This window comes from Balaenoptera ricei, chromosome 10 (assembly GCF_028023285.1).
Source record: "Balaenoptera ricei isolate mBalRic1 chromosome 10, mBalRic1.hap2, whole genome shotgun sequence".
NCBI classification, from domain to species: Eukaryota; Metazoa; Chordata; class Mammalia; order Artiodactyla; family Balaenopteridae; genus Balaenoptera; species Balaenoptera ricei.
Window position 1 is genome coordinate 102,870,712 of NC_082648.1, and position 16,586 is coordinate 102,887,297.

The 16,586-nt window shown below is 40.8% G+C and overlaps 1 protein-coding gene across 1 annotated transcript in view; it reads left to right on the top strand.

The window, feature by feature from the left end:
* ATXN10 (ataxin 10) overlaps window positions 1–16,586 on the top strand; it is a 155,171-nt gene that overhangs the window by 106,459 nt on the left and 32,126 nt on the right. The window contains exon 10 of the mRNA XM_059937161.1: window positions 16,050–16,113. Within this exon, the coding sequence (XP_059793144.1) occupies window positions 16,050–16,113 (64 nt within the window). The remainder of the gene's footprint in view (window positions 1–16,049; window positions 16,114–16,586) is intronic.

The window sequence follows — 16,586 nt, forward strand, 5'->3', positions numbered from 1 at the left end:
TCAGCTTTTGACATTTTGCTTAAACTCCAATAATGGAAAAATAACACTGTGCTTATACTTCTTTTTCCTCATTCTTCAGCTAGTCTGAAGTTCTTTACAAAGAATGCAACAAAAATGCCATAAGTAGAAGGATAAATAAAGAAGATGATGTTCATATCTAGCATTTTCTTGAACACTTCCTAGAAGCCAGGTGTTGTGCAAGACACCCTTTTCTCACCACCTACTTGATGACACTTGGTAGGAGAGCTTTTTGCCTGTTTTCCACGTGAGACCAAGGTGACTCATCCACGTTCACGTAGCGGAGACGGTGGCAGTGCTTGGGTCCTGCTCCCGCTCTCCTGCCGTCGCCCCTGCCACGTCCCAGGGGCTGGGAGTCGGGGCAGTGCTGTGCCGAGGGAGGGGCGCCGTCCTGCTGGAGGGGCCTGCTTGTCAGCCTCTGACCCTCATTCGCCTGGACCAAACACTTGGAGATGTCTTATGTTCCAGATCAGTTGAAAATACCTTTCTGACATCCAGCCCTCAGGTTTCTGGTTGCTTCGTAACTGGTCAGTGTGGAAGCAGATGCTTTTGGTGCTTTAGCATTCGTTCACTAGACGGTTCCTGCGTTTCCACCACGTGTGCGGCACTTCCTTCTCACTTAAAACAATTACTCCTCTTTCAGTCTTGTAAGCAGAATACAGTAAGCTGCTTTGAAACCAGTTAATTTCATTCATTATTTAAACAAAGATTTTATCTGCTGGGTGAAGAATTCATGAGAAAATTGCACTGAATTCAGATGCAGATGTTTGCCGAAGAAAAGTGAGTTGTTAATCTTCCTGGAATTTGGTGGTTGAACTTAAAAAATATTTTTATTAATCACATTGTTCTTTGTACTTCTGGACATTTTAAGAGTCTCAGTATTACTGTTCTTGAACAGCTTCTTTGTTTTTCCATAAATGCTTTCAGAGCACTGCTGCTGTACCCCATTGGGCTTCACTGTGGAACTGCAGTATCACTCTTCTCTCTGAACCCTTTTCTGGGTATACCTGCTGTAACAGCTGTTACATGCTTTTCTTTTTCATGTGCTCTTCTTTTCTAGAGTGTTCCGCCTTGCAGTGTCTGGGGTGGGGGGCAGGGTTAGCCGTGGGCTGCAGTCTCTGAACAAGTCTGGGCACCTCGGCCCTCGCTGCCTCCCTGCCATGGCCCTCTCAGCCCTGCACTGGTGCTTTCCCTCCCACCTCCCAGCTTCCATTCCGAGGACTGACAGCTTCGTACCTTGGGCACTCGATAGACTCACTTCATGGGAATGCTGTCCGTTTGTCTTCTTGAAGTTGAACTTCTCATCAAATTCGTCTTTGGTCTTCTCGTGGCTCAGACTGGGACAAAATGAGTATGTTGGGATTAAAATATTTTAGTGTGTGTATATTTATATGTATGTATATCTATGAATACTATGTAATTTTAACAGAACAAGATAAGAAATTTGTATATTTCACAGTCAACAGTATAATTTGTTTTGGAAGTAAGCTTCTTTTTTTTTTTTTTAAGATAATTGCAGCATGTTTTATTATATTTTTGTTTATAGCAATATAATGAAATCTTTTTTTAATTTTTGTATACAGCAGGTTCTTATTAGTTGCCTATTTTATGCATATTAGTGCATACATGTCAATCCCAGTCTCCCAGTTCATCCCACCACCGCCTGCACCACCACCACCCACCGTGGAAATAAGCTTCTAAAAGAAGTTACCCTGAAAAATTATCACTGGGCAAATAATCTGATGATCACTTTAACTTTTAAAGGAAATCTTACCACTGTGCACTTTCAGTTATTGGTTATCTCCTTCCAGGAAAAAAACAGTTCATATTGCTTACAAATTAATCCATTGGGAATGAGTGCTTACATTTGCCCTTAGCTGTCTGCACCCACCCCCCTGGGAGACCCAGTTCCCAGGCCTCAAAGACCATCTGTGTGCAGATGACCCCAAAGTACCTCTCAAGCCCAGACCCGTCCCCTAGGCTCCACAGTAGGATACAGAACTGCTCACATTCTCTGTATATGAAACGTAGAGGGTGTAACTGCTGACGTTCACTTGGACGCTCCAAGCACCTCACCCCTACCTGTCCCACACTGTGCTCCCAGTTCCCCCAGCTCCTCCCCACGTCTTCTCTCCTCTGTCTCAGTAAATGACACCACCCCCGTCCAGCTCACCAGAAACTTAGGATCTTTGAGTCATCTTTCTCTTACCAACCTCCATTCTAGAAAGCAATTTCTGTCCGGTTTACCTTTTTTTTTTTTTTTTAATTTATTTATTTTATTTATTTATTTTGGGCTGCATTGGGTCTTCATTGCTGTGTACGGGCTTCTCACTGAGGTAGCCTCTCTTTGTTGCAGAGCACCGGCTCTAGGTGCACAGGCTTCAGTAGTTGTGGTTCGTGGACTCAGTTGCTCCACGGCATGTGGGATCTTCCCGGACCAGGGCTCGAACCCGTGTCCCCTGCATTGGCATGTGGATTCTTAACCACTGTGCCACCAGGGAAGCCCCGGTTTACCTTTAAGATACATCTCCCATCAGCCTGATTCTTCCTGACCCTGCTGCCCCCACGGGAGTCCTAGCCTGCACCACCTTTTGATTCGTCTACTACAGTACTTCCTGACGGGCCATCCTGGTGCCACTCTTGCTCCTTTCCCCACAGCTCTTTATATGGCAGTCAGGGGTCATCTTTTTTAAAATCCAAATTGGATTGTTTCATTCACCTGCATAAAATCTTCAGTGGCTCATTTTACACTTAGAAAAAAATTAAATTATTTTCCTGACCTTCAGGACTGTATTTTACCCTGCTGAATCACCTTGGGAACTTATAAAGTACATACAATACATACATAGATGTATATATGCCTGGACCTTCACCCCCGAGATTCAGATTAAGTTGACATGAGGAGGGACCAAGGCATTGCTAGTTGTAAAAGTTCCCCAAGTGATCCACAGTAAGGACTGAGAACCACTTGCTCTGTCTTAAAGTTTAGTGTGCGTCATGTCGTCTGAAAGGCTGGTTAAAACAATGTCTGCAACCTTGTCTGCAGTCTGTGTCTGTCGATAGAGGAATGGGTAAAGAAGGTGTCATACACACACACACACACACACACACACACACACAGAGAGAGAGAGACAGAAATATTACTCAGCCATAAAAAAGAATAAAGTCTTGCCATTGCAACGAGATGGGATGGACCTAGAGGGTAGTATACTAAGTGAAGTAAGTCTGAGAAAGACAAATATTGTACGATTTCACTTAGATGTGGAATCTAAAAAACAAAACAAATGAACAAACATAATAAAACAAAAACTGAATCGTAGATACAGAGAACAAACAGGTGGTTGCCAGAGGGGAGGGAGGTGGGAGAATGAGTGAAGTAGGTGAGGGAGACCAAGAGGTACAAACTTCCAGTTACAAAATAAATGATGCACGGGGATGAAATGTACAGCATGGGAATACAGTCAATAATATTATAATAACTCTGTATGGTGGCAGATAGTAACTAGACTTACCATGGTGATCATTTTAGAATGTAGAGAAATACAGAATCACTGTGCTGTGCACCCAGAACTATCACAGTATTGTAGGTCAATTATACTTCAGTTGTAAAACAAAAACAAACAAAACCACTGTCTGCTGAGCCCTAACCGCAGAGTTTCCCATGCTGTAGGTCTGGGGCGGGACCCGATGACTTGCGTTTCTAAAGAACAAGGGCCCAGATGACACTTACACTACCGCTCCAGGGACTGCAGAGGAGCCGCCACTCCCGAGGATCTTACTCCTTCCTCTCCATCCTCATCTCCTACCGTTTTACCATCGCCCTGCACACAGCCATGCTGTGACTTTCCATAAGTCAGTTATGCTCAGCTCTTTTCACCCTTGAGTCCGTGTACTTCGGGTTCCCTCGAAATCTTTGAGCATCTGCCCCATTTTTATGGCACAGGTCTCAGTTCACATGTCACCATCTTGTAGAAAAGTCACCCTTTCTGAAATGCTGCCCCCTCTGCCACTCTCTAGTTGATCATTAGGAATTACCATAATCTGTAAATATATTTTTAAATTTGTTTACTTATTTCTTACCCATGCACTCTCTCCCTCTCATGCAGGTGTCCATCTGTCTGCCTCTGTCTGTTAAGCTTCATGAGCACAGGGACCCTGATTACCTGTATACTAATGGGCGTGTGGATGGGATCAGGCGTAAAGAGCTGTATTGCCTCCTTCACACACGTGTATTTTTTTCAGCAAATTGGCATCTAAGGACAAGGCAAGGGATGCAAGAATGAATGAAAGCTGCTTCGTGCAGTTGAAAACCCCAGTGTCTAATGAAAGAATCAGACCATCAATAAGTAGCTGTTGTCTACACTATGGACTTAATATAACCAGACTCAGTAATCTGACTGTCACTACCGTGGGAAGGAGCCAGCCACGGGCCTCGAGAAGCCAAGGAATATTATGTTAATTCAGCTCTCTCCACAGCATAAAGAGAGAAGAATCTTCTGCACCTCTCAGCATTCTTGTATGCTTTTCTTGTTGTTCTGCTCATGTATTGGGCCAGAGGTGTGTCCTTTCTTTGGAGAGAAGCTTAAGTTTGCCAGGACCCTTCCGCTCCCACCTCTGTAAGGCCACTCTTGCCTGTACCAACCATACTCCTTTTTTTCTCCTGGACTCCAGGTAGGGAGTAGAGATTTTGCCCCCGGAAGACTCTTAAGTGGGCCAGACCAATACATGAATCAAATTAACTCCAAAATCACTTTGACCTCAAGGCAGAAAATTCATTCCATATTAAGGGACTCCAGTGAAAGGCCTAAATTCACTGTAATAATAAAATGCCCACAGGAGATACTCTATATTTGAATATTAATTCAATCTCATTATCAAATTCCCAGGGAGATACTAAAATCCAAAGATTACATTTCATTTTAAATTAAAGTCCAAAGACATTAAAGTCAAATTCTCTGCCCATGTGAGTTAAAATTCAAAGAAATTAAAGTTCAAAATGTATCCTCCCAATTTCTTATTCTGCTTAATCCCAGCTGGAGGGGCTCTTAACGCCTGCATGGGGTCAGGATTCTTTTAACAGCTGCAGCCTGGGTTGGTGTCTTGGGGTTTCACGAACCCCAAATCTCTGATATGCCTCACTTCTAAAAAGCGTTAACAGGGTACAGGCTTATCATGCACTGGCTCCCCACACACACCAAAGTCAGGAAACAAGCCAATTCCCAGTCTTCTGATCATTAACCGGAGCAAGAGTGTGTCCGTAGAAACCAGCACTTAGTGTTTGTTGTCAAGCAGCAGAAAGTCTGGGATAGCTGAGGGAAAGCGGTGGGTGTAGAACATCTTAGTTTCTGTTCACCAGCATTTCCGTTAGTCTGTGACAGTTAGTGGCCTACGACATTTGGGAGCAGTCTCCTCACTGATTCCCTGGGTCCTGCTCTCCTTTGTGTGCGTAATTCCAGGGAGCCAGAAGCATGCTTCTCCCAGCACCCTCTCCTGGGTTTTGTAGGGCTCCAGTCACAGTTTCTGTTCTAGTAGCAACTAAAATATCGATCCCTTTTCTAAAAGTCAGCTTAGGAGCAGTTAGGACTAGGTGCATTTTCAGTTCCCTTTAGATCTTTTTATCCTGACTGTCTAGATGATTATTTCCCATTTTATATCTGGGTAATCTGTCCTTTATGATTTTAACTGTTGCTCTCCCCAACGCCCCCCCCCCCCCCCGCCAAATTACTTTTCCTTAATCTAAATCTGCTGTTTGCTTTCTTTTGTTTTCCCTTCATCCACTGCTTCTGTTCTGGTAGAAAGACTGAACCACTTTTTTTTTTTTGTCCCTGGTTGTACCGGGTCTTAATTGCGGCAGGCGGGTTCCTTAGTTGCGGCTCGCAGGCTCCTTAGTTGCGGCTCGAGGCTCCTTAGTTGCGGCATGCATGTGGGATCTAGTTCCCCGAGCAGGGGTGGAGCCCAGGCCCCCGCATTGGGAGTGAGGAGCCTTAGCCACTGCACCACCAGGCAGTCCTGAGACTGAACCACTTTTCACACCACTCTAACCCCTCTTTGTTTTCTAGAGACAGAGTGCTCCAAAGACCTTTCACAACTGCAGTATGCCATTCAGTTTATATTTCTACATCAGAGTGAGAAGACAGTATCCTTGTGTTTTTTCTGGTCTTGGGAATCTCTCTAAATTTTCTCTTAGGTATGATATTTGCTGTAGGTTTCTGACACAAGCCATTTTCAAGTTAAAATAGTTTTCTAGTTTTCTGAGAATTAAAAAACTAATAGGTACTAAACATTATCTGATACCTTTTCTGTGATATTGAGATAATTATTAGTACATTAATGAGGATAATTGCCTTGTAGATTTTCTGATCAACATTAAGATGATGATGAATTTTTAAGGTATGTTTAACTAATCTAATATTATTTCCAGGAATTTTGGGTGGGGTTGTCTTGGGAAGTGGTATATGTTCATAAATAGGCCTGTTGTTTTTCTTATACTGGTCTGTCTTAATCCTTAATCAAGCCGTAGTAGCCTCATAAAATGAATTGGGAAGCTTTCCCTCGTTTTATTTATTGTTTTATTGTTATTGTTTTTGAATAACTTACATACATAATAGATTACCTGTTCCTTAAAAATTTGATGGTACTTACTTGAACAGCTGTTTGGGTCTTTGACTATTTTTGTCAGTGAGTCTTCGGTATTTTCATATCTTTAAATTATTTAAATTTAAATATTTAAAGTATTGACCTTTTCAGGCTTTCTATTTATTGCGTCAGTTTTTCTCAGAAATATCCATTTCATCTAGATTTTCTTTTTTTTTCCATAAAATTCATAATATTTTATTATTTTATCTGTGTTTTCTATATCTATTTCTCTCTTTTCATTCTATTCTTTTTAAATAGATACCTTTTTTCCTTCCTCAGTCTTTCTGGGGTTTTTCCATTCTATTCATGTTTACAGTGAGGCAGGTTTTGGTTTTGGTTCATCTTCTCTGTGTGTTCTTCCTCTCTAATTCACTGACTTTTGCCTGTCAATCAAGAAGAACAAAGATAAGAGTGATAGCAGGCTTCTCTCCAGAAATAATGCAAAACAGGAATCAAAGGAATGACATCTTTAAAATACTAAAAGAAAACTAGAATTATATATCCAGCCAAAATATCCTTCAAAAATGAGGGCAAAATAAAGACATTTCCAGACAAACAAAAGTTGAGAGAATTTGTTGTCAGCAGAACTGTGCTATAAGAAATGTTGAAGGCTGTTGTACCAGGTGAAGGAAAATGGTACCAGCTGGAAACCTGATTCTATACAAAGAAATCAAAAATACTGGAAAAACTAAATATGTGAGTAAGAATAAAATACCTTTATCTTCAATTTTTAATTTTTAAAAAATATCAGCTCTTTGAAACAATCATAATAGCAATGTATTTGGGGGTTTATAATGTATATAGAAGTAAAACGTGTGAGAGCAGTTGCCCAAATGTCAAGTGGTGTATACAGTTGTAAGGTTCTTACATTTATGTGAAATAGTATAATATTATTTGTAGATAGACTATAAAAGCTAAAGATGCATATTCTAAACCCTGGAACAACCACTTTAAAAAGAAAAAGGAAAGAGAGTTAGTTAATAAGCCAATAGTGGAGGGAAAAAGATGGAATATTTAAAAATACTCAGCCTAAAGGAAGTCAGGGTAAGAGGAAAAAGTGAACATGTTTAGGATGAAAAGAAAACAAATGTCAGAATGATATACTTAAACACAACTATATTGACAAGTACATTAAAACTAAATGGCTTATATATTCCAATTAAAAGACAGAGACTGTTAGACTGGATTTTAAAAAAGCAAGACTCAGTTATATGATATGTAGTTATATGATAACTACAAGAAATATGCTTTGAATATAAAGATAAAGATAGATTAAAAATGAAAGAATGAAAATGATATATCATGCAAACACATAAAAAAGGTGGAGTGGCTATATTAATGTCAGACAAAATAGACTTGAGATATACAGAGGGATATTTCATAATGATTGAAAGATCAGCTCATCAAGAAGACATAAAAACATGAACATGTATTGCAAATAGTAGAACTTCAAATACATTAAGCAAAAACTGACAGAACTGAAAGGAGAAATAGATCTATAATCATAATTGAAGATTTCAGCACTCTTAGTAAATTCTAGAACAAGAAGAAAGAAACTCAGGAGTAATACAAAAACTTGAACCCTGATCAATGAACTTGACCAATTAAAGTTTATAGAGCCCTGCACCCAACAGCTGAATACATATTCTTTACAATATACATGGAACATTCACCAAGGCAGACCATACACTGGACCATAAAACAAATCTCAATAAAATCGCGGTAATGTTTTCTTAGGTCAGTCTCCCAAGGCAAAAGAAATAAAAGCAAAAATAAACAAGTGAGACCTAATCAAACATACAAACATATAATCAAATGTATAAACGTTTCCTTTTGCACAGCAAAGGAAACCATAAACAAAAAGAAAAGACAACCTCCCTACTGGGAGAAAACATTTGCAAACGATTTGACTGACAAAGGCTTAATTTCTAAAATATACAGACAGCTCATACAACTCAATATCAAAAAAAAACCCTATTAAAAGATGGGCAGAAGACCTAAATAGACTTTTCTCCAGAGAAGACATACAGATGGTTAATAGGCACATGAAAAGATGCTCCGCATCTCTAATTATTAGAGAAATGCAAATCAAAACTACGAGGTATCACCTCACACCAGTCAGAATGTCTATCATCACAAAGTCTACAAATAATAAGTGCTGAAGAAAAGGGAACCCTCCTCCACTGTTGGTGGGAATGTAAATTGGTGCAGCCACTGTGGAAACCAGGATGGAGGTTCCTTAAAAAACTAAAAATAGAATTACCATATGATCTAGCAATCCCACTCCTGGGCATACATCCAGAAAAGATGAAAACTCTAATTTGAAAAGATACATGCACCCCAGTGTTCATAGCAGCAGTATTCACAATAGCTAAGACGTGGAAGCAACCTAAGTGTCCATTAACAGATGAATGGATAAGAAGATGTGGCATATATATACAATGGAATATTACTCAGCCATAAAAAAGAATGAAATATTGCCATTTGAAGCAACATGGCTGGACCTAGGGATTATCATACTAAGTCAGGCAGAGAAAGACAAATATTATATGATAACATGTATATGTGGAATCTAAAAAATAATACAAATGAATTTATTTACAGAATAGAAACAGACTCATAGACAAAAACAACTTTTGGTTACCAAAGGGGAAAGCAGTGGGGGGGGAGGCGGCGATAAATTAGGAGTTTAGGATTAGCAGGTACAAAGTACTATATATAAAATAGATAAACAACAAGGATTTACTATATAGCACAGGGAAGTATATTCAATATTTTGTAATAACCTAAATGGAAAAGAATCTGAAAAATAGAGAACCAAATCACTTTTCTGTACATCTGAAACTAACACAATATTGTAAATCAGGTATAGTTCAATAAAGAAGAAGAAGAAGAGGAAGAAGCCATGTGAAGATGAAGGCAGAGATCTACTAGCCAAAGAACATCAGAGGTGGTCAGCAAACCACCAGACGTTCAGAGAGAGGCATGGAACAGATTCTCCTTCATAGCCCTTAGAAGGAACCAATCCTGCCAACACCGTGATCTCAGACTTCTAGCCTCCAGAACTGTGAGAGAATAAATTTTGTTATTTAAGCCACTCAGTTTCTGGTACTTTGTTACAGCAGCCTTAGGACACTAATACAATAGCCAAAGCAATTTCAAAAAACAAAGTTTAATGTGAGCTGCAACTCAGAAGGCTCGAAGCCCGAGGGGGTGGAGGCGGATGCTGGATGAGATGCACCATCTTGTATGAGATGTGAGTGTGCCCACCCACGGGGTGAGACCAATTACCATCCCAAGCACACCGAGGAAAGAGGGATACTTTTGGAGGCAGACAGACCTACAAGAGAATCCAGCTCAGCCCTCTAGCTGTGTAACCTGTGGAGGGTTCTGAGCTTCATGAAGTCTAGATTCTCTTATGTGTAACAAGAGAGTGGTGCCCACCTCACAGGGTTAAAGTGAGGATTACACAAGAAAGCATTCAGCACAGCACCCAGCACACAGTAAGGACACAGGAAATGGCAGCAGTTTGCAATATTATTTTCACTTGGTTTTGAGGTTCTATAGGATTCCTTACCATACTTGAAAAGGGCTGGACATAGTAATCCTTCACAGAGCACAAGCTGTTGTTCAGCAAAGTTTGAATATATAAACATACATTTCTGCAGTCATAGGAAATTTGGTAGGTATGGGTTGCTCTAAGTTAGTACTATGCTTTTCTTGACTGTCTCAACTCTCACAGCTCTGAGAATGGCTTCCTCTGTAGATCAGAGCCTTGTCCGAGCCTTGCCACACCCGTGTTGGTCGTGTGCTCGCTTCAGCACAGGGCTCTGCTGATCTTTGTGTGCGTGCGTCTGTTTTGAGGCACTATGTTATGAACACATTTTCACCAAATGTTAAGTTACGTTGATTCATGGGGCGTTTAAATAGGAGATTCAGTCCTGCATTGGTACTGTGCTCTTGTCTTTCTTCAGGTTTTTTTTATTTTTGTATTTAGCGTTCAGTGTGAGAGCAGACAGAATAATTGAGGCTCTGTTTTTTGGTCAACCTAATACATTTTCCTGAAGAAGCTTAGATATTAATTCAGGTTGGACCCACATACTTTGCAGGGTGCATTCTCTGAGATTAGTATTGGCTTCAGTGGGAGAGGACAGTTAGCAAATCAATGAGTTGTCCTGCTGTTTACAATTCTTATTTCCAGAGGCTAAATGTTAGTTTGTTTAAGCCAGACTTACTGTCTTGTTGAGATGTCTTACATCGTGAAAGCGTTGACTGAGCTTGGCTCCTTGTTAGGAACTACAACTTGTGACTCATTTATTATGGGTCTAGAATCAGTTCCCAACATGTTAGGTAAACAAACAACTTCCTTGTTTTATGAAGTGTGAACAGAAGAAAACTTGTTAATTTCCTAATTGTTTCCCCCTCTCCTGACAGGAGCTCCATGCTGCAGCTCAAGGGCAGCAGAAACTTGTAAAACTTGAGCTTGGTGATGACACAGAGCATCAGTCACTACTCCTGGAGGTGTTGCATCCTGGGATTCTTTTCCCAGTGACCGTAACCTGTGTTCACTCTTCAGTGTATATTGCGTGTTTGTCACGATGCCACTGCTGCCCTTGTCTAGAATAAGTTCACTTACGTTATCAACATTTAATGAATTTCTATAAAAAATTATCTAGTATCATTTCATAATGCAGTGGTGTGAATGAGAAATATTTATCTAGGAAAGCAGACCCTCAGTTCAGGCATGGCTCTAGTGTAACCATGATTTTCAAGAACTCTTTAATTCACCCTTACTGCCTGCTTTAAAATGTCAGTTTTTAGCCTGTGATTTTATTTCCTTACCCATTTAACATATCTGAGAAGTCTACTCCCCACACCAAAAACGAGATGTTTTTCTTGCACTGAATAAGAGATCCTTAATACTTTCTCACTTACCAAAAGAAGTGGTTTTTGAAAATAAATTTACAGTTTTGCCTCATACACAGTCGAATCGTGACTCGGCTCTGTGGAAGTTATCCTCCAGTTTTCCTCGTGCTTTTCTCGGGAGCCAGCCCTGAACTCCTTGCCCCAGCCAACTGAACTTTCAGTTCACAACATGAAATTGCCAACTACACCGTCACCCCTGCGGCCCTGTATTGAGTCTTCACTGAGGGCCAGTCAGCACAGTAATCCATGCCATTCTCACAGCCACCCTGTGCACTAGGTCCTATCATCCGCATTTGACAGGGGAGAAAACTAAGTCTTAGAGGGTAAATGACTTGCCCAAAGCCACCAGCTCAGAAGCGCTGTAGGGCCCGACTCTGTCCCCAGCGCCGGCTGTGCAGCCCTCGCTCTTCATCCCTGCGCCGCCGCCTCCCGGTTCCTGGAAGACCGCATGTTCCTTCCGATCCCCCAGCTCTCGCGTGTGCTCTTCCCCTGCTCAGAGCGCTCTCCACAGCCCCTTTGTTTCTGTGTTTAATTCCTGTTCATTCTTCTCACCGCGAGCTAAAGGTCACTTCTGCAGGGAGGCCTTCCCTGGGAGCCCCGTGCTGTGTGGTCCCCCGGCTACATCAAACACCCAGCTCCTCTGGCGTGGAGATGCACCCACGTTCCAGAAGGCTCTAGATCACACGTTTGCAAGGAGCTGGTGAGAGTCTGTGGCTCTTCCTTGCTCTCTGTGCCGGGCAGCAGGCGTGGCTCCTCTCCTGGGTCTCTCCGCTTCACCCCGAGACAAGTGCATGTGGCAGGAGCCCTTCTCTCCCATTTGCAGGCTTCATTGTTAACACCCTCATCGTGCGCGTGGGTGCAGGGCCGGTTATTGGACAAGTGGGGCTGTGAGGGTTGCATGGAGAAGCTTTGGATACAGTCTCAGGTGGGGCCGCTACCAGTTTGGCCATAAAATTTCCCTCTGTGCCTCTCAAAAACATGAGGTCCAACCCTCAGTAGTGGGCTAACCCTCCATGCCAAAGCTTCTCAGACTATCTGTGATGAAGAGCTAGCTATCTTCCCCCAAACCATCCTGGACCAATATGTTTATAAAAGATAATATAAATGAATTACTAGAAAACAAAAAAAATTTTTAAGACATGGAAAATTCAAGCCCAAATTTTATTATAAGATTCAGCAAACATAGCATAAGTATGTTAAATTGCTGGCACAGTTTCTCACTCTTTCACACACTGTTCTTGGAGACTGACAGTGCTCTCCAGACCTCACTTTGAAAAGCACTTATTAGTTAAGTGACCATGGGGAGGGTACCTAACTTTTGAGCCTCGGTTTCTTTATCTGTAAAATGGAACCAGTAATACTTACCCTGGCATTGTCAGAATTAAGTGAAATCATTTAAGTGTCTGTCATTGCCTGGTAGATGCTGGATGTCTGTTAAATAGCATCTCATTAACCACCTTCCAGTGCCTCGGGAAATTTATAGGAATTAGATTTCTTCTCTTCTTTCCTGCCTTCAGCAAGTCTGTGTATCACAGCCAACTGGAGATCTGTTTTCTTTCAGTTGGACCGTGGTGTTTAGAATCCTTAAGTCATGCTGGGAATGTTCATTGCTACTGGCTTGTCTTTGCTTCTGTGCCTTTTCAGTAAACAGCTAGGAAGTAAACATTTTTTAGAAAGAAAAGAGAAAAATGTATCATGAGTTTGTGCTAATATTTCTAATTTAAATGTAAACTACTTTGATTTGATACTTCTTTTTTATGCTAAAAATCTTGGTTCCTAATGACATAAATTACCCATTTGCTTTAAACTAGATCTAGGAATAAGGGTTCAGAATGCCAATCCCATTGTTAATGGTGCTGAGGCGACCTCATGCAGCTGTGGGACTGCAGTTCCATCTGAGCTCAGGACACAGCTCCCTGGGGACGTCCCGTCAAAATACTGTTTCAGTTCTGTGAAATAACTGTCTTTGTTTCACATGTTGTCGGATTAATTTGTTTCCATTTTCTGTTTTTATAACTTTATAAATTCATTTCTTCAAAATTGAGCTGTAATCGACATATAACAGTATGTTAATTTCAGGTGTACAACATAATGATTCAGTATTTGTATATATGGTGAAATAATCACCACAGTAAGTCTAGTTAACATGTATTATAAACTTAATTTCAAAAATTTCATGAAGCATATACAGGATCCCAAAGTCAGAATTGTACAACTGGGTACATTCACAGAGGTCTCACCTCTGTTCCTGTTTCGTCCACTTCAGTCTCTGCTTTGCTCTGTAAATAACCTTATTAGTTTTTTATTTAACCCTTCATTGTTTTTTTAATATAAAATATCATCTGTTTCTCCTCCTTTATTACACAAAAGGTTCACATATAATCCTGTTCTGCACTCTGCTTTTTTCACTTACCATTCTATCCTGATCTCTCCATAGCAGTACATTAGTGATCACGGTTTATTCGACGAGCCTATATCTATGGATGCTTGAGTTGTTTACAGGATTTTTCTTATAAATTGTGCTACATTCAACATCATTACTCATCAGAGCAATGCAAATCAAAACCACAATGACGTACCACTTCACGTCCACTAGGGTGGCTAAAAGAAAAGACAGTGTTATCAAGGATGTAAAGAAATTGGAACCCTCATACATTGCTGGTGGAATGTAAGATGGTACAGCCACTTTGAAAAACAGTCAAGCAGTTCCTCAAAATATTAAATATAGAGTTACCGTATGACTAAACAATTCCACTTCTCGGTATATAGCCAGAGAATTGAATACATATATCCATTCAAAAATAGGTACATGAATGATTGTAACAGCATTATCATAATAGCCAAAAGTTTGAAACAATTCAAATGTGTGTCAGTGGATGAATGGAAAATAAAATACATGTGCAGATATTAGAATATTATTATTCAGCATGCTGATACACGCTTCAACATAGATGAACCTTGGAAGCATTACGATAAGTGAAAGAAGCCGGTCACATACTGAATAAGTCCATGTGTATGAAACGCCCAGAATAGGCAAACCCATAGATACAGAAAGTGGGTTAGTAGTTGCTAAGGGTTGGAGAGAGGAAGAAATAGGACTGACTGCTGATGGGAATGGAGTTTAAAAACTCTCTTGGGGGTAATGAAAATGTTCTAAGATAGTGGTGATAGTGAGACAGCTTTGTGAATATGCTAAAATCCACTGAATTGTATACTGTAAATGGGTGAGTTTTATGGTATGTGAATTATACCTCCATAAAAGTCTTATAAAAATATAAGCTGTGCTGAAGTAACTAACCTTGTACAAACATAATTCCACGTGACACTGTATTTTTGATCCTAGAAATGGGATTACTGGGTCAAAGAGTAAATAACACGTGTGATTTTGCTACGTATTGTCCAGTTCCCTACCATAGGGATCGTGCCACTTCGCATTCACTCCAGCAGTGTCTGAGGGTGCCGTTTCCTGTCACCTTACCAGCAGCATGTGTTGTCACACGTGATGATTTGCCCTTCTGGCAGCCGAGAAACGGTATCATAATTTGCCTGCATCTGATTAGGAGCACAGTTGAGCAGATTGTGATATCTCTGCAGTCCATCCGCATTTCTTTTTTTCTGTGCCATTTATGTTCATGTATTTTATCCATTTTTCTGTTGGATTGTTGGTCTTTTCTCAGTTTCTACAAGCTCTGTATATATTAAAATATTAACCCTTTGCCTGTGATATCTTTCAAATAATTTTTACAGCTTTCAATTTGCCTTTTTAAAAAATGTAGTCAAATTTTAAAACCTTTCTCTATTGCTTCTGGATTTTGAGCCATAGTTAGAAATGTTTTCCCTGTTTCTGGCTAAGAAAAAGAATTCACTTACTAATTAACTGAGATTCATTTGTAGTTTATCCTGGTGAATAATATTAGGAAGAGATCCACTTTTATACGTTTTAAAGAAGCTTTATTGAAGTATAGTTGGTTTGCAGTGTTGTTTAATTATACTTTTTTATTTTTTTCTTTATTTTTGATGTAACTTTTTCAGCTATATGCATACACATACCCCCTCCCTCTTGGACCTCCCTCCCACCCCACCCCCATCCCACCCCTCTAGGTCGTCACAGAGCACCGAGCTGAGCTCCCTGTGCTGTACTGCAGGTTCCCAAGAGCTATCTGTTTTACACATGGTAGTGTATTTATGTCAAAGCTAATCTCCCAATTCATCCCAATTATACTTCTTTATGTGGCTGTCCAGTTGCCCAACATGTTTGAGGAAGAGTGAAAAGAAAAATAAAGTACCACTTTTTGTTTACGTCTGTTTTAAAATATTTCTGGATTGATATAGGTGTTCCAGGTAATTGCACAAACAGTATTATTATAGCAGGGAGTAAGGAAATAAAAAAGGAGCAACAGATCACCTATGGTCTCCAGCCCTTCCCAGGCTGTTGCAGCGTGTCAATTTGTCTTCTCTGTTCTTCGTAGGTGAACGAGCTGGACGGCATTCCCCTGATCCTGGACAGCTGTAGCATCGATGACAGCAACCCCTGTATCCTTGATGTGACTCACGAGCGTTAGTGCACCCTCGGGGGCCTTAGCGGAACAAGGCCCTTGCCGGGTATTCATTCAGGAGGCAGCTGGCTGGCTTTCTTGGTGGCTCGTTCCTAAGAACTAAGCCACTTTCTCAAGGTTCGGGGCTGGAGTGTCACTCCTGGGGTCTGTGCAGCGTAGTGAGCTCAAGTTTTCGAGGTGACTAGGACATTCTAAACCAGCCTTCTACTACAGAGTGCCCTTAAGACTCTGAGGCAAAAGCTCATCCATGGCCCCTGTGTTCGCTGCATGTCACTGATGTCACCTTTCCAAACGCTGTGTCCGTTGGAGTAAATGTGAAGAAGCTTACATTTTTTTTCTATAGAGATTCGAGGTATCCAGTCCTCTGGAAGAACCATTTTAACACTAGTTTGGAGGCCTCTGAGACCTCAGGAATGGGGAGAAACGTTTCAGTGGCCCCGGATTCTGGGT